General features: G+C 57.1%; 1 protein-coding gene across 5 annotated transcripts in view; it reads right to left on the bottom strand.

Annotated features, from left to right (window-relative positions):
• Nucleotides 1-343: 343 nt before the first annotated feature.
• Nucleotides 344-21,213, bottom strand: part of LIMK2 (LIM domain kinase 2) — a 68,479-nt gene continuing 47,609 nt past the window's right edge. For 2 of the 5 annotated variants that reach the window (XM_008272149.5, XM_089323403.1), the window contains 14 exons: nt 18,884-19,019; nt 18,361-18,470; nt 17,229-17,417; nt 15,597-15,702; nt 15,078-15,274; nt 12,282-12,468; nt 11,395-11,481; nt 10,696-10,827; nt 10,414-10,470; nt 8,130-8,195; nt 7,189-7,363; nt 6,510-6,565; nt 5,472-5,629; nt 344-2,068 (listed from right to left, as the gene is read on the bottom strand). In XM_008272149.5, coding sequence (XP_008270371.1) covers nt 1,924-2,068; nt 5,472-5,629; nt 6,510-6,565; nt 7,189-7,363; nt 8,130-8,195; nt 10,414-10,470; nt 10,696-10,827; nt 11,395-11,481; nt 12,282-12,468; nt 15,078-15,274; nt 15,597-15,702; nt 17,229-17,417; nt 18,361-18,470; nt 18,884-19,019 — 1,801 coding nt within the window. In that variant the 3' untranslated portion in view covers nt 344-1,923. Of the gene's footprint in view, nt 2,069-5,471; nt 5,630-6,509; nt 6,566-7,188; nt 7,364-8,129; nt 8,196-10,413; nt 10,471-10,695; nt 10,828-11,394; nt 11,482-12,281; nt 12,469-15,077; nt 15,275-15,596; nt 15,703-16,248; nt 16,268-16,295; nt 16,564-17,228; nt 17,418-18,360; nt 18,471-18,883; nt 19,020-21,213 lie in introns of those variants that run through there. The other 3 variants (XM_089323404.1, XM_089323405.1, XM_089323406.1) reach the window with 3 other exon arrangements.

The following is a 21,213-nucleotide window of genomic DNA, read 5'->3' as shown; positions in this document are numbered from 1 at the left end:
CCTTGGGGCGGGCTGACCTGCATTCGTTTCTCCCCACTGCAAGGGTGAACCCAGCCCTGTGGAGAGAAAGCCAGGAGGCCCGGGCTGGAGAAGTGCTCCTGCGTTAGAGGTCAGAGTGCAGGGCTGAGAGGAAGGACCCAGCCCGGAGACAGAACAAGGAAGAGCAGCCTGGCCACGAGGAGGGCAGACCTGCTGCCTCAGCCGGATCCCACATTTTCTGGCGTGGGCTGGTGTGTGGCACGAGGAGGAGGGGAGGAGACTGGGTGCCCGAGCACTGCCTGTGGTGGGCAGCTGTGTGGCCTGGGCCACCTCCGAGTCACCTTTTCACTCTAAGGCTCGTCACTCAGGTAACCACTTGATTTATTTAGTCTGCTCAGCGGCCCAGCTCAGGCCCACCCCGCCCGTGCTTGCTGCAGACAGCTGAGGCGCAGCCAGCCAAACGAGGCCGAGCCAGGCTGCTGCTGCTGCGAGTCCGGGGCTCGACCCGCCGCGAGCTTGCGAGCTGCACACGCAAGGGCAGTCTGCATCGCCAGAGATGACACCTGATCCCACCACTCATCAGGTCTATGTACAACATTTCACATCTCACCCACCAGATGGAACGACAAGGGAATATTAACAGCAACCACTCTCCAGGGCCACACCCCCTCCCCACAGTACAACCACCCCAAACCACTCCCGATTTGTTAAATATGGTGCAAGCTCACAGCCACTTAGGAGGCAAATCCAAGTCATGCTGAAGAATGCCCGGAGCTCTGGGAGCCCAGGTGGGGGACCTCAGGCTGTCCAGTGCCCTTGGTCCTGCAGGGTGGCTCAGGGGGCTGTGGCCAGCGGCTAGTGAGTTGGGCCAGCCAACAAAGGAGGTAGAAGGCCCAGTCAGGGAGCTGTCTCCCAGCATCTCAGCTCTGGGGCTCTGCCTCTCCCTCTTCACAACTCAAGCTGCTACCTGGACCAGGCACACAGAAGGGTGACACTGCCGACGCCCACTCCCCAGCCTCAGACCCCAGGCCTGTGGCAAGCCAGGCTGTCCTCCGGAAACCATCCAGCTCCAGCCAGTGTGTCTTAGGGGTCTGCCTGAGGAGCCCACCAAGGCCTGAGTGACAGGAGCTAGGACATGGGCTTTTGAGGAGGCAGGGCCTCTTTCTTCCCGGCCCCCAGCCTCTTCCTGTGCTCGTGGGTGACTTGCTTGGTGCAGACAGAAAGGATGTCACCCAGAAACTTCTCAGCCAGCCTCCAGCAGTAGAGTTTGAAAATGTGATGTGGTCCCTGGCCTGTGGGAGCCCCACCCTCCCCCCACTTTGATACGGTCCCAGAGCTGGCGCGAGCCACCCTCTGGCAGGTGAGCAGACACCAGCCCTCCTATCCTTGCCTCCTGGCCACTGGACTAAGGGACTCTTCAAGGCCTGCTCCCTTCCCCTCTGCCCCAGGGAGGGCAGGACCTGAAGGGCACACGGGGAGCACCACTGTCATCTCACGCTCTTCCAGTGCCACCGGCCATCAGTCTTTCGTCCACACGCCCGCTTGAAGTCCTCCTGCACCCCGGGACACTGCCCAGCAGGTCCAGGTCATGCCGATTAGTGTAAGCAGGAGCCTCCCGGGATCCCAGGGCCAGGGAGTCCCCGAGTGGTCCCAAGTAACACATTCCTCCTGGCACACGGTCCAGGCTCGTGTCTCTTCTTCACAGCTTTGAGGCGAGTGTTGGATTGAGCGACAGTGACCACCAGGCTCCGGAACCTGTGGAGGTGCACGTCCCTGGCGCTGCACCTGCTTGCCTCCTGGGGAGGTAGTAGGGATGGCTTGTTCTGCTTCTAGACAAGCCGCCAATCCACAGGAAGCCAGGACGGCCCTGCTCACCGCAGGGGTCGGGTGCAGAGGGGGCAAGGCGGGCTGGGGCACGCCCCCCTGCAGGGGGCTGGCCCAGGGCTAGGGAGGCGAGTCCCGGGTCAGGCCGTACTGCACGCTCACAGTGTGGTCCAGCTCCTCCAGCTCTGCTGGCAGCGGAATGCCCAGCTCCCCCAGGTAGAGGGAGAGGGCCTCGAAGGAGTCCTCCAGCTTTGAGAAGGCCGGCCTAGAAAGAAGGGGAGGAGATGAGAGGCAGGGCCGTGGGCTGGAGTGGGAGGGAGCCAGGCTCACAGCTCACTCACTTCCTGGTCCTATGACCTCCAGCAAACCCTGTAACTTCCTCGTGCCTCCCTGGGAAGTGGGAGTAACATAGGGCTACTGCTGACTCCCAGGGCTGCTGTGAAGACTAAAGGCAACGCTGGGAGGAGTCTGGCCTGGCTGGAGGGAGAACTTAACAAAAAGCAGGCCCCTCCCTCATCTCAGAAAACAAATGGTCCAAGGTGGGAGTGGAAGAGTCCCTTTGTGGAGGTCCCTTTCCAGGCCCCAGGCTTGTTGTTTCCACACCAGCTGAGCTGCCCCGTGTGAGGGACGTTTTATGGATGTGGCAGCTCTTTGAGAAGAGAATGAAAACACCAGGTTCCTGGGGCCGGCGCTGTGGCGTAGAGGGTAAAGCTGCCGCCTGCAGTGCATGTTTCCCATATGGGCGCAAGTTCAAGTCCCGGCTGTTCCACTTCCCATCCAGTTCTCTGCTGTGGCCTGGGAAAGCAGTAGAGGATGGCCCAAGTCCTTGGGTCCCTGCACCCGTGTGGGAGACCTGGAAGAAACTCCTGGCTCCTGGCTTCGGATCAGTGCAGCTCCAGCCGTTGTGGCCATCTGGGGAATGACCCAGCGGATGGAAGACCTCTCTCTCTGCCTCTCCTCTCTGTGTAATTCTGACTTTCAAATAAATAAAATAAATATTTTTAAAGAAAAAGAACGAAAACATCAGGTTCCTAATGCTGTGACCCTGGCATGGCTGCCCTGGAACCGAACACATCCCAGGCTTCGTCTCGCTCTTTGTTCCCTTCCTCCACATTTTCGCTTAAACATGGCGCCATCTGGGTGAGAACCACTCCGACCTCCCCAGTCACCACCTGGACCCTGAGCGAGCCTCTCTCCTCGGCTGGGCGTTCACAGCCTCGGTCGCCTTCTAGTGCTCACTACGGTTTACTTAGTCCACTGTTGATCGTGTCTGCTTGCCACGGCGTGAGCTCGCGAAGGCAGGCACCTCTGCTTTTTGTTCACGGCTGTAACCCAAGCGCTGGGAAAAGCACCTGACACACAGCTGGCACTCAGTGCATTTTTAACGAGCGAGTTAAAGGCACACATTTCGAATGCCTGCGAAGGGATGTCAGCACACAAGTACTGTGCGGTCTCCCGATTTTTCCACTAGCGCTTACCCCGCGGTCACTGAGGGACCACAAAGCACAGAGATGGAGCTTCTTCTACCACCGAACTGCAACTCTCACGTGGGCCTTTGGAAATCATTTTTAAATAAAGATCAGGCGCCAAATGCTCACCCCAGGAGAGTGGAGTGCACGTGAGAATATCGGGGCGCATACCAGCAGCGGAGATTATAGGAGACCTGTATTTCCTGTGCCATATGCTTTACTAATGTTTGAATTTCCCTTCTTTTTCCCTCTTTTTTTTTAATTTAATTTAATTTTTTGACAGGCAGAGCGGACAGTGAGAGAGAGAGACAGAGAGAAAGGTCTTCCTTTTTGCCGTTGGTTCACCCTCCAATGGCTGCTGCGGCCGGCGCACCGCGCTGATCTGATGGCAGGAGCCAGGTACTTATCCTGGTCTCCCATGGGGTGCAGGGCCCAAGCACTTGGGCCATCCTCCACTGCACTCCCTGGCCACAGCAGAGAGCTGGCCTGGAAGAGGGGCAACAGGGACAGAATCTGGCGCCCTGACCGGGACTAGAACCCAGTGTGCCGGCGCCGCAAGGCAGAGGATTAGTCTAGTGAGCCGCGGCACCGGCCTCTTTTTCCCTCTTAAGATATTATTTATTTGAAAGGCAGAGTTAGAGAGAGAAACAGAGAGAGACAGAGAGAGAGATGTTCCATCTGCTTGTTCACTTCCCAAATAGCTAACAATGGCCACGGCTGGGCCAGGCAGAAGCCAGGAGCCTGGAACTCCATCCGGGTCTCCCACGTGGGTGCAGGGGCCCAAACAGGCCATCTGCTGCCTTCTTAGGCACTTCTGGATCAGAAGCGGAACAGCTGGGACCTTGAACCGCTGCGCCACAAGCCTTTTTACAAGAACTATTATTTTTCATTGTAGAAAAAAAACCCACAATGATCCTATTTTTCTAATGCACAAACTTGAAAAGACCCGAGTAACTGGCGTGAATGAAAGCCACTGCCTGAGAAAAACAAAAAAACACTTTTTTAAAAGAAATGAACTCAGTGCTAAAGCTGCTCAGTGCAGTTAGCGCTGAAACGGGAAAACCTGATGATCCGCATCAGCTACCGCACTTGGCCAGTCTCGAGAGGACCTCACGATGTCAGCGCCAGATGATAAACCACGAGACTGGGCGGTACAGCGGGAAACGCAGGGCAGAATAAAAACCTTGGAGCTATTTCCCATGAAGAAAACCTATGTGCGTGCACACGGACGGAGGGATGTGGAAAGATGAAGACAGGCACTGTGAGAACGGTGGGTGGAGGCGCACGTTGGGTTTAGCTGACACCAGCATCTTAGCACACTGGAGGACTTGGGTTCGAGTCCCAGCTCTGCTCCTGACTCCAGCTTCCTGCCACTGCCCGTTCTGGGAGGCAGCAGGTAATGGCTCAAGGAGTGGGGGCCCATGTACGAGACCCAGATTGGGTCCCCAGCTCCCAGCTTTGGCCTGCTAGCCCTGGGCACTGTGGGTATTTGGGGAGTGACTCAGTGGATGGGAGCACTGTCTCTCACCTAAGTAATTTTTTAAAATAGTAGGGAGAATGCTTTGAGTGAGTCGTCTTCTTTTGAAACTTCTTTTTCTTTTTAAAATTTGAGAGGTTGAGAGGTGGTGGGGAGGGAGTGGGGGGGGAGGGAGAGGGGGGAGGGGGAGGGGGAGGGGGAGAGAGAGAGAGAGTGTGCACGAAGGAGAGCGCGAGCTTCCCTGCACTGGTTCACTCCCCCAGTGCCTGCAGGGCTGGGTCAGGCAGAAGCCTGGAACCAGGAACTTAACCCAGGTCTCCCACGTGGGTCACAGAAACTCAACGACTTGCGCCATCACTGCTGCCTCCCAGGGTCTGCAATGCCACAAAGCTGGAATCGGGAGCTCTAGCCAAGTATTGAACCCAGGCATCCTGATATGGGATGTGGGGGTCTTAAGCCCTAGGCCAAATGTACTGCACCCCCAACTTTCTTTCAAAGGCTGTGCCTCTGTGTCCTGTCTACCCAGCTCGCCTGCTGCTAACCCCTCATTTCCCTCCCTTAACCACCTGGCATGGTAGAGCTGTCAGATGGCCCCAGTGACTGCCAGCGACATCCCTAAGCTCAAGGCTTCTGTCACCCCCACGCCCGAGAAGGGTTCAGGGAAGGCCCGGGTGGGGCAGGCATCCCAGCACTCTGAGCTAAAAGGAAGGCATGGCACCAACCTGCTCTCGGGCTCCAGTTTGCAGCAGGTGGCAGCCAGGGGGAAGAAGGCTGGGGGGCAGTCTGTGGGGACAAACTTCTCCCAGAAAAGCTTTACGTTGAGGCCGAAGTCCAGTGTGCGGGGCAGGCAGTCGGGATCCGCATACACCTGCCCGATGATCTGTAGGGCGAGAAGACGCTGGTCAGAAAAGACCCTGGCTGGATGGCACAGAAGACAGAAACAGGCAGGAAAAGGGATGTTGGTGTGTGGACAGGAAGGATGCGTGGAAGGGGGGGGGGGGTCGTCTGCCCTATCTGTTAAGATGCCCGCTCCAACGGGCTGGCACTGTGGTGTAGCGGGTAAAGCCGCCACCTGCAGTGCCAGCATCCCATATGGGTGCTGGTTCAAGACCTGGCTGCTCCACTTCTGATCCAGCTCTCTGCTGTGGCCTGGGAAAGCAGCAGAAGATGGCCCAAGTCCTTGGGCCCCTGTACCAGTGTGGGAGACCCAGAAGAAGCTTCTGGCTCCTGGCTTTGGATTGGCACAGCTACAGCTGTTGTGGACAATTGGGGAATGAACCAGTGGATGGAAGACTGCCCCCCCCCCCCCCGCCTCCCACCTCTGCCTCTCTGTAGCTCTTTCAAATAAATGCATAAATCTTAAAAAAACAAAAAAAAAAGATTTATTTCAGCTGGGTCTCAAACCAGACTCCACAGGATGCCGGCACTGCAGGAGGGGGACTAACCTGTTGTGTCACATAGCTGGCCCCCTGGGAAGGGCCATCTGACCCGGGGGCTAGGTGGACAGCCACATGAACAGTCTTTCCTATTGGAATTCTGAGGCTCATCTCCGCCTGATTGGCCACGAGACTAGGAGCAAACCACTAGCCCTTGGGCGTCTCACTTGCCTCACCTGAACAAACACACCTGCTCAGTCTTTCTCAGGGGAGCAATGAGACCCGAGATGTGTCACGGATCCCAAAACTCTACAGCTGACTTCACCGCAAGCCCTTCAGCCCTGGGAGGGAGGGAGGGAGTCCCGGTGTCTGCTAAGAGCTCACCTCACAGAGAACGATTCCAAAAGAAAAGACGTCCACCGTCTCGTCGTAGCTCTTTCCTGGGGAAACAGAGGAGCGAGCAGGCTGTCACATTATGTCCCTCACCTGCCTGGAGCAGCCAGGACCAAGGCCAGGCTCGGTCCCGTGTGCATGCCCAGGTCAGGCTTCACCCGAGAACCATCCTTCCTCGGCCCTGGGTGGCCTGTCTCGGAGGGACCTTGCAAGTATAAGCCAACAGTGCCCAAGATGAAACCGCAAGGCAAAGCACTAGCGGCGACCCACAGCAGGGTCCACGCTCCTCCACGCCGTGTGCTGCAAACCAATGAACTCTGGATCGGACTCCCGAAAGGGGCCCATCAGACCGCTTCTGAGGCCTCACAACCCTGTTTCCGGAATCCAAATCAGTACCTCTGGCCTGGCTTGAGCCTTATCCACCAGGGGGCAGCACACGTCAGTTCTCAGCACGGACAGAGACGGGAAAGCTAAAGCCACAGTGAGAAACAGCCTCTGTTCTCTGGGCTGCCCCTGGGGGTTCAAGAGCCCCAGCCAGACTCACCCAGGATGGGATACTGACCAGTTCCCAGGCCTGAGCTCAGAGGGCAGAGTTTCTGAGGCCTGGTCTGGCAGAGGGTAACACCCACCCAGCCCCCAGCTCTGGGTGCCTGGCCCTCCCAGGCCTCACCGTTCAGCATCTCGGGGGCCATCCAGTAGGGGTTTCCCACCACCGTGTAGCGCTTCTTGCGGTCATTCTTGCGCAAGGTCCGTTTCTTGGAGGTGGCCTTCTCCACTGGGGGCCTTTTCCTCTCTTCCACGATCAGCCGGGACAGCCCAAAGTCTGCCACCACCACGGTCTTGTCCTGGAAGGACAAGGGCCAGGTCATGACCTGCGGGGGACTCTCAAACCCAGCTTGGGGGTGCAGGGACAGGCGAGAGAAGCACCCAGAGAAGGGGAGAAAATGTGCGTAGGGAGGCCCGTCCGGTGGGTGTGGATGCAGTGGTACGTGGATTCCTGTGTGTGTGTGTGTGTGTGTGTTCCTCCCCCTCCTGCCTTATTCCGCAAAAGACGATGCATTCGCTAGAACCAAGATAAGAGAGAAAAAGAAGGTGGAGGCAGTCAGTGGGGGTGGGTGGGGACCTGGGAGAAACTCTTTAACAGCTAGGGGGCCGTCATGGGGAAAGGGATTAAGATGTGAGGTGTGGGTCCAGAGGGCAGAGCCAGGCCCAGCTGGTGGACACCCGGGACGCAGGAGGAGACAGCATTGTTAACCAGCACTGTGGCCTTGGGCTCAGGCGACACTGCTGTGAGCTGGGGTCAGCAGTGAGCTGCTCTGATCTGTGGACGTGCTCTGTGGCAGGGCACAACCAGGCAAAGCCACAGGACTCTCTGGAGAGTTCAGGAGTCCCTCCCCCCGGGTGATCACCGCGCGGCTGCCGACAGGTGGCCTGCGTCCGGGAAGCCACAGCAGTGAGAGAGCTATTGGAAGCAGCCGGAAGGGCAAGAGAGGAATCCCTGGGCAACACCGCTGGCCTGGAGCCAGAGGGATGGTCAGCCTTCTCTGTGACAAGGAAGTCGGAGGGCTGGCTGCAGGGAGGGTCAGGCCAGGCCCAGAGCGGGGGACATACCAACTTGATGAGGCAATTGTGCGAGTTCAGATCCCGGTGGATGATGCACATGGAATGCAAATAGGCCTGCAACACAAACACGAGCCAAGGGGGCCGGTAAGCCCACCAGACCCCGAAGCCGGAACTGGGGGCCACGGGACCTGTTCTTGCTCCAGCTTCACCCCCTCCACCCCAGTCACCGTACTTCCTCCTCCTCCCACCCCCGCCCTGCTGCCACCTCCTGCCCACCTACCATACGCCCCCGGTGGCTGGTCTACACCCTCACTGCTCTCTCTCTCTCTCTGCAAGTCTCCCACTCCACTGGGTCCTGGCCCTTGCAGGCCCCCTCAGCTCCGGGCAGCTGATTTAGATCCGGGCCGTGTGCGGTGAGCATCCTCAGAGGTACTGCTCCCTCCCCCCGCCCCCGGCCCTCCGGTCTCAGCCCCCGGGAGCCGCTCCTCCTGGAACTCTGCCAACCCATTCTCTGCCTACCCTTCAGCCTTTCCCTCTTCCAACCAGACGGTTGCCGACAGGTTTCTCCTCGCTTTCCCCTCTCCAGGCCTCCACCCTGGCTCCTGTCACTCTCGGGAGCCACTTCCTGTCTCCTCGCTTCCCCTCCTAGGTGCTGGTGGTGCTGCTCGCCCACCGGGAGCTCTGCCTGCAGGGCTGCAGCCCCCTCCCCCACGGCCGTCCACGCTTCTCCCGTGTTCCCACTCCGGAGACTGCTGTGTGCTGGTTTCCCTTCTAGTCCCGGTGTCAGCCATCTCAAAGCCATCCTCTCATCACGCGCCAACCCCCTGCGCACCCCAGCCCCAGCTGCCCCTTCTCTGCGGATGACGAGGCAACCAGCAGCCTCTGCCCAAGCTTCAGCCTCGAGGGGCCAGCCTCCTACCCCGCAGATGCCGGGAAGCTATGCTAGCACTTCGGTTTCTTTCTTTTTTTCTTTCTTTCTCCCTTTTTCTCTTTCTTTCTTTCCTTTTCTCTTTCTTTCTTTCTTTTTTTAGATTTATTTGAAAGAGTTACAGAAAGAGGTAGAGACAGAAAAAGGTCTTCCATCCTCTGGTTCACTCCCCAGATGGCCACAATGGCTGGAGCTGGGCCGATCCAAAGCCAGGAGCCAGAAGCTTCCTCCAGGCCTCCCATGTGGATACAGGGGCCCAAGCACCTGGGCCATCTTCTACTGCTTTCCCACCCATTAGCAGGGAGCTGGATTGGAAGTGGAGCAGCTGGGACTCGGTGCTACAGGCTGGGGCTTTAACCTGTTGGCCCCAGCACCTCACTTTCGACAGGCACCAAACCTGTTTCCCCAACTGTCACTGTCTCCCCCACAGTGTCTGCTAAGTGACACTGCCATTCTTCTGGGCCTCTCAAGCCACCGGACACCTCCTCAGCTCCTGTTCCCTCGCTGACAGCCGGGTTCTCCCTCTGATCCACCTACCTTGAGGAGCTGGAACTGTTCCAGCAGCCCTCTCCCCAGCACTCCCCGCCTGAGGCGCTCCCGGCTCCACCCCGACACACCTACCGTGCCAGACTCCTATGCAAACAAACCACAGCTCTGGTCACAAAGCCCTCTTGCTTAGAAATCTCCGACATCTGTCTTTCTGCTTCCTAAATACACTCCAGACTCCTTAACGTGTGACACAGGAACTAAATTTAACCCCAGTGTCCTGCAGACCAACAGTGTCTGGATGGACCCCATGTGAGAAGCAGCGCTCAGACGGCAGGCTCGGGGGTCTCAGTGACCTGCCCTGGACCCCAGCCCTGTCTCTGTCCAGCCCCAGCTTCTCGCCTGGACACCAGGGCTGTTGCAGGGATTAAACAGGCTCAGCGCCTGGCATGGGGAAAGCGTTCCGCTGGCTGTTAGGTTTGAGATCATTTGTTTCCTGGGCAACACAAACTATGTCGTCCTCTCTTCTCCTAGGTCACGGCTGTTGTCAGCTCAAGCCCGGGGCCGCTCTGCCCAGGAACTTGGATCTAGTTCCCACCCATCCTCCAGAGCTCAATGGAACTCACTTCCCCTCTCTGAGGCCCGAGGCCGTGAAGTGGTCCGCTCGTGCCACGGGCCCTCAGCACCTGGACACCTTTGTGCCAGCAAGGCGAGGCCGCTCACGCTTCCAGCTGCCCTCTCCAGTCCATGCCCTGTTTAACCCTTTGAGAACAGTCAGCCGGGGGTGAGGTCACTGTCACAGGCAGCGACTCCAGCAGCAGCTGCTGAACAACCCAGCGCACGCCAGGTGAGGCACCCGGGTGGTGGGGGGGTGGGCTGTGCCCTGGAGGGGGTCTCTGCCCTGCCGGTGGGACTCACCATTCCGGAGGCGATGCCTTTGGCAAATCTGACTTTCTGCTGCCAGGGGAACGGGTCCTGCAGGGTGGAGAATGACTGTCAGAGGCGGCTGGGCCCCGTCCCACACGTGGGCCAGGCCCCACGAATCAGCGTGGTCTGACAGTGAAGCCTTCCCCCCCACATGCAGTCCCTCTCACCCAGCATGGTCCTGGAGGGACAAAGCAGGGTCCCTCTGGCTTACAAGGCCGTAGGGAGTGCTGGCATAGGTGTCCCACCGACCACCCCCAGGCTCTGTGGGCTCACCACGCTGCGCAGGAAGTCCTTCAGGGTGCCGCCCTCGATGTACTCCGTGAGCAGGTTCAGCTTCTTGTCCTTGTACAGCACGCCGATGAACTTGAGCACGTTGGGGTGGTCCAGGCTGCGCATCACTTTCACCTGGGGGGCAGAAGCCAAGCGGGGCCGGTCGGGGTTAACTTCTCCCCATGTCTGCCTCAGTCTCCTGCCCTGGGAAGTTGGCTTCACCAGCGGCCCTCCTAACCCTCCTAGCCATGTGATGCGGCCAACACTGAGCTCAGGGGGAGGAGAGACCACCACCCATACGGCCGGCCTTTCTAGGGACAGCACTGGGGGCCAGTGGAGAGGGAGGGCCCAGGGCAGGCAGCCCCTGGACTGCTGTTGCTCCATGGTGCAATCTGGGAGTGGCAGCACCAGGCGGTGTTCAGGCGGTGACGGTGACACCCCCGGGCTGTCTCCACAGCCACCACCCCCAGATCTGAAAGCTCCCCTGAGCCGCAGCTTGTCTGAGCGGCTCGTGCTGTCTCGAGTGTTCACTGAACAGGGTAATTAGGCTGTGACTTAGAGGGTGTGGGGATGTTCCTCCAGCACTCTCTTCTGCTTTGTCGTGCAGGCAGTGAGTCCAAACTAAGTTTTCTCCCGAAACCATTATTTGTGGGGGCCTCCCTCTTCCCACGACCACACCGGGTTCCCACCCCACCTCCCTACCTCGGTCAGGAACGTCTTCTGTGTCTCCTCATCACACCGAATCAACTCCTTCATGACCATCACTTTGCCTGTGGCTTTGTGTGTGACCTACAGGGAGGGCTGCGGTTAGCGACACAGAGACGGGAGGCGGCTCTGGAGAACTGTGACGAAGCCTATGCCATCCCCGCCCTGGGAGGACACGCTGAGCCGGAGGAGGAAGAGGACAGAGATGGTGAGTAGAGGACACAGCACAGGGCAGCAGGGGGCTCAGAGGAAGGCACACCCTCCTCCTGGAGAGCTGGGCATGCACGGGGAGGGGCGAGAACCCACGGAAGGGATGTGGGGGGAGGAGCCGGGAGGGGACACTGCCAAGCCAAGCAGGGCTCTGGTCATTTGGCACAGGCGTGAGTCCCTTGGGTGAACAGAAGTCTGGGGGCAAGGAGGGTCCGTGCCACAGACATGCACCAGGGAGCTGGGTGGGTCGGGGGTGAATTCCCCAGCCCCACTGCTTACCTGTCCCCCCCTCCCAGCTCTCAGCACAGGAGGAGGAGGAGGAGGAGGAGAGAAAGAGAGAGAAGTTAGTCCCGGAGACTGTTCTCCAGGGAGGCAGGAGCCACTCCCCTGTGTGCTCCCAGCACTGAGGCCTGCACCTCACACCCACTGCAGGGTGGCAGGAGGGCTCACCCCAACCTGGGTCTCAAGGGCCACAAGCTCCATGTAGCAGTGCTGCTGCCCCTAGGTGGCCTGGGTGTAGGGTCGGGGAACACCCCTCACGCCATCACCCAGGAAGGAGGTCTGGGGTCCCACAGGGCATGGGGTGAGGCCATACGATGAGAGCTCTCCGAAAGAAGGTGAGAGAGGGGTGGGGGTGGGGGGCAGAAGAGGACGCAGCTGCTGCCTGAGCTCACCTTGATGGCCTGCCCAAAGAAGCCCTTCCCCAGGACCTCCCCGTGGATCAGGTCACACGGCCGGAAGATCTGCTGGGAGCAGCTGCTGGAGCAGCGGAGGGACTCGGAGCGGCTGATGTCTCGGCTGAGCAGCAGGGGCTCCTTTGGGGAGCTGGGGCCAGGGGACTTGGAGATGCTGTTACTGCGCCTGAGGAGGAAGAGAGTGACTGAGAATCGGGGGTCCTCAGAGACCATCCAGGAACCCTGAAGGCAGGTGCCTCGGGGCACCGATGCGTTCCAGCGTCTGCGGTTCAAATGCCATTACGGGGAGGGTCTTAAATCTGACCCCCGTGCTTTTGGGGTTGCAGACAACAGCAGTTTATCTACACTATATAAAAACACATTAAAATGGGAACTTGGGGTGTTTCCCACCAGGAGCAATTAACTACCTAGATGCTACCACCAGCCTACAGTGCTCAGTGCATGACAGCCCTGGTGATGGGGAACCTCCACCTCTCCATCTCTCTGTATCACACTCTAACTGGGTAACAGTGACAGCGCACAATCATCCAGAAAGGCGCAGGCGCAGGTGTTCAGCCCAGCGAAGATGCCTGCGTCTCACTGCGGCGCCTGGGTTTGAGTCCTGGCTCCAGCTTCCCGCTGACGCAGACCCTGGGGGGCAGTGGTGATGGCCCAAGTCACCAGGGTCCTGCCTCCCATGTGAGAGACCTGGATTGAGTTCCTGTTTCCCAGCTTTGGTCCTAGTCCAGACCTGGCTGTTGGAGGCTTGTCGGGGGGCATGAACCAACAGATGAAAGCTCTCTGTCTCTCTCTTTCTCTCAAATAAATAAATCAAAGGGCTGGCCCTGTGGCATAGTAGACTAAGCCTCTGCCTGTGGCACCAGTATCCCATACGGGTGCCAGTTCGTGTCCTGGCTGCTCCTCTTCCGATCCAGCTCTCTGCTGTGGCCTGGGAAAACAGTAGAAGATGGCCCAGGTCCTTGGGCCTCTGCACCCATGTGGGAGACCAGAAGGAATTTCCTGGCTCGTGGCTTCAGATCGGCTCAGCTCCAACTGTTGCGGCCATTTGGGGAGTGAACCAGCTGATGGAAGACCTTTCTTTCTGTCTCTCCTCTCTGTAACTCTACCTCTCAAACAAAATCTTTAAAAAAATAGTAAGTTAAAAGCAAATTTTTTAAAGGAGCAAAAGAGATTTTGGATAAAATTTTGCACATCTTTGTGCCTCCTCCTATTTCCTGAATTTTAAGATAAGCATTTATTATTTCTATAGCAATAAAGCCACTGCATCCACATTTTCAAAAGCAGCCAGTAACAGTAAACGGTTGATGACGTGTGACTTGGGCTTAGGGAAGACAGGAAGAGTGTGCGTGAGGACCACCATGCTGTCGGGGACGGCGACCCTGCCGGCGCCTGTCTGTGCTACGCTTCTGCTTTACTTGCGTCAGCGGAAACCAGATGGCTCTGGGTCTGACCTGCCCTGCAGGCTCTGCCACCACAGCACACAGGATGAGCTGTCCCCTCTCCTGCACGATGGGCCTGCAGATATCTGAGCAGTGCCCTGGCCACTCCCACACGGTCCCTTTCCCAGGCCATACATCTCTGGGCCTTCTCTGCTCTCTCGCATCCTGCCTCTGCTCACTGAATCCACTGACCAAGACCAAGAGGCAGCCAGCCAGGAGTGACACGACCTTCCCATGGAGAAGGCTGTTTCAAACAGACGCCAGCCAAAGGGCCCTGACTGACCCCATGTTGGGCTGGGAGGGTGGCTTCGGAACTTGACTCGCGGTGATGCTAAGACACTCGCAGCTACCGAGTGTGAGCCTATCTGCGCAGGCAGGCAGAGCTTTGTCTTCCTTTCCACGTGTGATACTTAGTATCTGGTGGAAGCCACCTCGATCTTGCAACCCCACCTCACTGATGCAGAAGAAGACACTCAGAGGTGATTTGTGAAGGGCAAACATCAGCCTAGGGGCCGGCGCCGTGGCACGGTAGCTTCATCCTCCACCTGCGGCACTGGCATCCCATATGGGAGCTAGTTCTAGTCCCGGCTGCTCCTCTTCCAGTCCAGCTCTCTGCTATGGCCTGGGAAAGCAGTGGAGGATGGCCCAAGTCCTTGGGCCCTGCACCCACGTGGGAGACTGGGAAGAAGCACCTGGCTCCTGGCTTCGGACTGTTGCAGCTCGGGCTGTAGTGGCCATGTGGGGAGTGAACCAACGGAAGGAAGACCTTTCTCTCTGTCTCTCCCTCTCACCGTCTGTAACTCTACCTCTCAAATAAATAAATAAAATCTTTAAAAAAAAAAAAAAAGTCAGCATAAAGCTCCAGAATTGGTATCTGTGCCCCCAGGGTCAGCACTCCTGGGCGTGTCCCTATTTGGGGCTTAAGCTCATGGCGACTGCTCCCTCCCTGGGCCTGGCAGACATGAAGTTTGCTGGTCTCTCAGGTCTATGATAAAATAAGAGACAAACGAAGAGCTGAACAGAGGAGTCGAAGTCCTTATGCAGACTTCCTCCATCCCATCTGGGCCCCGGCTCCTGGCTCTGAGTTCCATTCCTCCTCCCCAGGCCATCACTGCCTCCTGTCCGATCAGCAGCTCAGCGGACCCAGCCTGACTCGCCCCGCCCCCACCCCCCACCCCGGGTTTCTAAGGTGCTTGTACACAACCGGGTCTGCACAATTCTCACAGCCCGCCCTGGCCAGCCCCTTCCCTCCCGACGCTGCTGGCTTCTGAAAGCCAGCTCTGCCTCATCTGAGCCACAGACATGGGATACAACAGAGCCGGGGTAGAGCTGGCACCTCAGGGAGCGTCTCCTCAGCGTCCCCTCCAGGTTCTCCTTGGTGTCCAGGGTGCTGAGTGTGTGCGAGTGTCCAGCATTCTGCATGTGCGGGGAGAGCCGGGCATCCAGTCGCAGCTGGTCCAGGCGCTGGGAGACGGGGTCATGTTCAATCAATAGCTGAAGCGTCTGGCTCGTCTGGCTAATCGCATCCTCCACCTGCGGCCGAGAGCAGGGTAAGGCTGGCTCCCGCAGGCTGCCCTGTCCCAGGGCACTCGGTGCCACCCCGCGATCCAAGTGCAACTCGGCTCATGGTGGCATTCAGCTGCCAGCAGCCTCACAGTGCCCTCTGCCTCGCATTTGTCACCTCCCCCTCTGTCAGGCTGTCCCAGGAAGGTCACCAGCAGTCACAGGCTCAGTGCCAAGATGAAGAGATGGCAGGAGGTGGGGAGGTTGGGAAAAGGTAAAGGCCACAGACTGACTTCCCTGAGGGCCCGTTCCATGCCCTCTCCCCACAAGACAGACTGGACGTGCGTTCTACCTCGTTCACGTGCAGAGTGCGGACAGGGGTCCCGTTGATCTCCAGGATGCGGTCCCCGGGATGGATGGCGTTGCGGTTGTTGGGGCTGATGTTCATCCGGTTGACCCTGCACCAGACAAGAGTTGAGGCGTGGCAAAGGCACCCTAAAAATCGGCCTGATCAACTCTGCTTGTGCAGGGAAGGCTCACCAGGCCCCAAGCCCCCGCTGGCCCACAGAGCCCAGGCCAGCCGCACAGGGAGGCAGCCCCCTTCCCGGGATGCTCTAGGTGGAGGGCACCACCCCTTACACAGTGGTCCAAGCCAGAAACTCGGGACATCAACTGCCCCACGTGGAGTCCCCTCATTCCCCCCCTCCCCCCACCCCCACCCATCTCTGAGAACCCTGCCTTTTCTCCATCACCATAGTTACCAAGATCTTGTACCACAATTGCCTTCTAACTGGCCTCTACGCTCTAGGGCTGTCCCTTCTGCCATCGAACCCCCACACCTGTGATCCTTCCAAAACACCTGACCTGGTTGTGTTACCTCACCACCTAAACCCCTCCACGGACCTGTTGAGGTCCTCACAATCCAGGCCCTCCGTGCTTAATGGCCCCTTCTCTGGCTACTCCCAGCCACCCAACCCGTACTAGACACAACCACAGACTCCCACCTCTGGAGACGTGTTTGCTCTTTCTGCCCTGAACACAGACTCCTTACCTCTTCACCTAACCCCACCTCCTGACTTCCCGGACCCTGGGACCTGTCACCCAGGGGGCAAGCAGCAGCCCAGGACTCAGCACAAGCACTAGTCACAGGGGCGTCAGACAGACACACACTCTTTCTCCTACTACCTCTGCTGTGGACTTAGAAGGGGATCTGAGCTCCTCCTGGGCCGAGGCCCCTGTTCCTCCTTGTGTGCAGCCACAGGCAGTCACTCCCTTTGTTTACACTTAAACATATGAATGGAGACTTCCCTGGCACAGACAATTGGGCTAGGGAGATTCCGGGAAGAGGCAGGAAGAACCTAAACCTCTCACAAGAGATAATATAGATAATCAGTCACACCTGAAACCTGCATTTATCACCTAAGTGTTTCATTGTAACCTTAAAAGCCTTTTTGATATGGAAATCTTTTGTGCTCCTCCTTGTAAACAACTGGTCATGTTTAAATACTATTGGATTTATTCAATAAATGAGCCTTGATCAGGACTTGTCTTGGCTCCATTCTTTGCGTCCTTGTCCCCACATTCCCACTCTCTGTTTCAGGAGGACCCAGTTCATTGTGCCGCAGGCCGGCACACTCCTCTCTTCTCCATTCACTCAGCCAACACAACAGAACCATAACCAGTGAGGCCAACTACTGCCAGGTGCTGTGCCAGGCTCTGGGCATGCCATACCGAACAAGACAGACTAATGCACAGAATCCAGCCAGATCGTTTCAGAGAGCAAACGTGAGCTGAAGCCTGACTCCGGAGATGCAAGCGACCCTGGCCTTAAGCAGGGGGCAGCCTAGGCGGAGGGGAGGGTCAAGTGGCCAGGCCCAGGCTGGGCTCTGTGAGGAAGCCGTGAGGGAGCTCTGTGCAAGACTTCGTGGTCCCAAGCCCTCTGAGGCCCGTCTGCGGACGGCACTCCAGCCCTCTCCATACTCACTCTTTCACTTGCACCGTGGTGGCGTAGTCGGAGCAGGCACTCTCCACGGACACGGAGAAGCCCCTCTTGCCCTCGGTGGTGGCCGGCATGGAGATAAGCGTGACGGAGTAGGGCAGCTGGTCCTGCACGGATTCCGTGGACAGCCTCTCAAACATGGGGGCCAGCACCACCTCATTGTGGCACTTCCCGCTGAGGAGGGGACAGAGCGGGGCTGAGACTCTGCATTCCCCCCAGAAGGCCCCCAGCAACCATGGCACCGGGCCGCTCCCACTAACAGTACTGGCCAGCTGCTCAGAATGAGCACCAGGGTTCTCTGGGGCGGGCTGCAGCCAGCCAGGGTGAGCTGGATCTGCAGTAAGCGGTGGACTGGGAAGAACCTGTCTCTTTACTCTGCCTTAGATTCACAGGGAGAACTCTGCTGCCCCAGCCCCCATGCCCTCCCTGGGCCCCAGGCTGCCTCTGTCAGCCAGGGTAGTTGCATGGGGCAGGCTGGGTGAGCACTAAGGAGTCTTCGCCTTGAATGCTCTGGGGTCTCCTCAGAGAGAGACTTCCCAGCCAGGCCCTCCCTCTGGGAGGATCACAGGGCATGGCGAGTTATTCTCATGGTAGGTAAAGACAGAGGATGGAGGGGCCAGCGCTGTGGCATAGTGGGTAAGGCCACTGCCTGCAGTGCTGGCATCCTGTGTGGGCACCAGTTTTGGTCCTGGCTGCTCCACTTCCAATCCAGCTCTCTGCTGTGGCCTGGGAAAGCAGCAGAAGATGGCCCAAGTGCTTGGGCCCCTGTGCCCACATGGGAGACCCGGAAGAAGCTCCTGGCTTCAGATAGGCCCAGTTCCAGCCGCTGTTGCCATTTGGGGAATGAACCAGTGGATGGAAGACCTCTCTCTCTCTCTCCTGCCCCTCTGCATTTCAAATAAATAAATAAATCTTTTTGTTTTTTTTTTTTTTTAAAAAAGAGGACAGAGAAACACTAACTGTGCAGCTTATGGTTATAGAGCTGGCTAAGAGAAAGAGCATTTCTGTGACAGGAATCCAGAGCTCTGATGACGGTCTTTCCACCCAGTTCACCTGCTGCCCCCGGCCCTCTGCTGGCCGCCGCGGAGGGGAAGGACAGACACAGGACCACCCTTACCAGTAGAGGGTGGCATGCTGCACCAGAGCGTACGCGTCCCCATCCTCGATGATCACCTTGCAGCTCATGCACGCAAAGCACTCTGGGTGGTACTTGAACTCTCCGGCCACCTGTGAGCAGGAGGGGAGAAGGGTACACAGGGGCAAGGAAGTGAGTTATTGCTGTTGCTGGAGTGAGGAGAGGTGGGGGCGAACGACCTCTCGTCCAGGATCTATTTCTGTCAAGGCCCGCCCCCTTCCCCGGGGGTTCCACTCAGTCATGAGAAGGCTGACAGCTCCTCCACTGCAGGGTTGGGAACTTGTGATTATGCCTGAAGTGCTTTGTCCAGGGCGTGTACAGGAAGCAGAACCCCTCTGCAAGCCCACTCCGGGGTCTCCCTTTCAGATTCTGAACACCCCGTAAGGTCCCCTCCCAACGCTGGACTGGCAGAATGAGTAACTAAAGGGAGAGGCCTTGGCGGATGGCCGTGGGGAAGCAGAGGCGCGGTCAGTGGCCAGCACGGGCAGGTGCAGGCCTCACTCACCATGACAGGCCCTGTCATCAGCAGGGAGCACCCGTGGCAGAACTCCCCGAACTTCCCCCAGTAGTCCTTGTGGCAGTACAGCTTCCCATCCTTCTCATAGTACCAGTTGGTGAGGGGGTCTTGGCACTCGGAGCACCTGCAAGGCACGACACAGATGGGACCTTCCTGCATGCCTGAAGCCAGACCACAGGGCCGACCGCTGGCTCCCAGGTCTGACCACGAAACTAACAGCACCCGCTGGGAAGGCCAGGATGGGGGCAAAGTTACAGCTTAGCGCTCTTTTGCCCACGGAAGTCGGCTCAGCATGAGCGGGACCCCAGAAACCAGCTCTGTGCTGCTGCCTCTGTAGACACACCACTGTCTCTTAATCTCTGGGCCTTGGAGCCCTTTGAGAACCTAAGTAACAGCCTCCCCAGAAGTGCACACCTAAGGAAAAACCGCGCATCTAATTTGGGCACGGGGAACGTGTAGCATCCCAGGTCCTCTGAAACACAGTCCGAGTCCCCCCCTTAGAGGACCTCCAGGTCAGACACTTGACTCCGCGAGCCACCGCACTCAATCACATCCACCCTTCACTACTGAGGGGGCAGGGCGTTCTTGCCAAAAACAGGTTAAGCACGAAGAAACTTGTCGGGCAAATCCAGGATGTGGTCACTCTGTGCGATAACTGTTCCAGAGTCTTCCACAAAGTTAAAGTCATGGGGGGGAGAGGGGAGCATAGATTTTAAAAGGCCTGGAGACAACTAAATGATGCATCCACCTTGTAGTTTTGGGTTGAAAAAGGAAACAGCCACAAGTGGTACTATGTTTTTTGGAACTAGAAAATCTGTATTTGAATGACTTCTAGGTCTTATATTTATAATAATATATTTCTTATATATTTATAATATTTTTATATATTTAAATATTACTTGAACTATATATATTTTATATATAACTATATATTATTTGAACTATAGATATATTACTTTGAAATGATTGCCGATTTTCTTAAATCTGATCATGATATTTTATTTAGAATCCTTAGGAGAAACATATTAAAGTATTTCAAGATTAAAGTCAAGAGGACTACAACTGACTTTTCTAAAGAGTTCAGCAAATATAAATAAGGGGGGGGCCATAAAGTTAATGAAATGATGAATTTAGGTGAAGGGTACATGGGGGTACCTTGAGCTACTCTTGCAACTTTCCTATATACGTGTTTCAAAATGAAACATTGGGAGAAACCCAGGTCTCCGTTAGCACCCTGCAAGACCTACGTGTTGGATGCGCAGCCCCCTTCTAGCTCACCACCTGTCCGCACAGGTGCACCTCCCAGCCGGGCCAGCCCTGTTCTCGGGCCATCTGCGCATACCCCTCCTCCTTCCTTTGGGGCCTCCCAGCATGCAGAGCCACGGCCCCGGAGCCCTGGCTGCCATGTTCCTTCTAGTTAAGGCTCCCCCTCTTGTCGTCACAGCCTCGCGCCACTCACGTTGCCCACGTCCCCGCTTCTGAGAGGCAGGGTGGGGCTGGCCTCTTGGCTTGAATCCTGATCCTGCCACTTTGGAATTACGTCACCTTTTTGGCGAGGTCCTTCATTCCTTTGACCCCGTTTCCTCACCTGTTAAATGGTCTGTTGTGAAAATTAAATGAAATAATATGTATTAAAAGTATAGACGGCCTATATAACAGTAGAGAGTTAGTATGGTAGGAACTCAATGAATGGTAATGACAATGCTAACATAATGGTAGCTCATGTTACTGTGCAGCTTTGGACAATTTCTTTCAGTAGCTCTCCTTGACAAACTGTAACTAACAGTGTCGGACGACAAAGAACCAGTGTGAGAACTAAGTCCGTGGATGAGAAAGTCTCCTGCAGGCAAGTGTATTATTATAATAACTTGCTTTGCGATGCAGATGGAAGACAGAAACACAAGGTGCCCTACCCCATCTTTTAAGAGCTTATAAAGAGTCGAGGAAGACAAAAGTCTAAACGAAAAAAGGCAAGATGAGAGGCCAGGATGAGTGTGTCACTTCTGAGCACGGCAGAGGCACAGCAGGAGACAGGACTGAGCCGAAGCAGCTGAGCTGGAAGGTCTGGAGAGGCAGGACCCTGGGAGTCCATTTATCTTTCGGGAGCGGCTTTTCCTGCTTGTCCTGCGGCCTTGAGAGCTGGGGATGGTGTGAAGGGTGTGGACCTGAAGTGCCTAGCACCGTGAGGGAGGGTGGAGGCAGAGAAGACCCTGTTCCAGGGACATGGTTCAAATCCTTCGCCGTGTAAGATGCACGTTGGATGAAGCCTACGTTGAGAGACAGACGTGGCTTCAAGTTCTTGGGTGCTGCGTATGCTT

The sequence above is a fragment of the Oryctolagus cuniculus genome, chromosome 21 (genome assembly GCF_051225735.1).
Source record: "Oryctolagus cuniculus isolate XC-2025 breed Fujian yellow rabbit chromosome 21, ASM5122573v1, whole genome shotgun sequence".
Lineage (NCBI taxonomy): Eukaryota > Metazoa > Chordata > Mammalia > Lagomorpha > Leporidae > Oryctolagus > Oryctolagus cuniculus.
The sequence above is the reverse complement of the archived record's forward strand: the minus strand, read 5'-3'. Positions and strand labels throughout refer to the sequence as shown.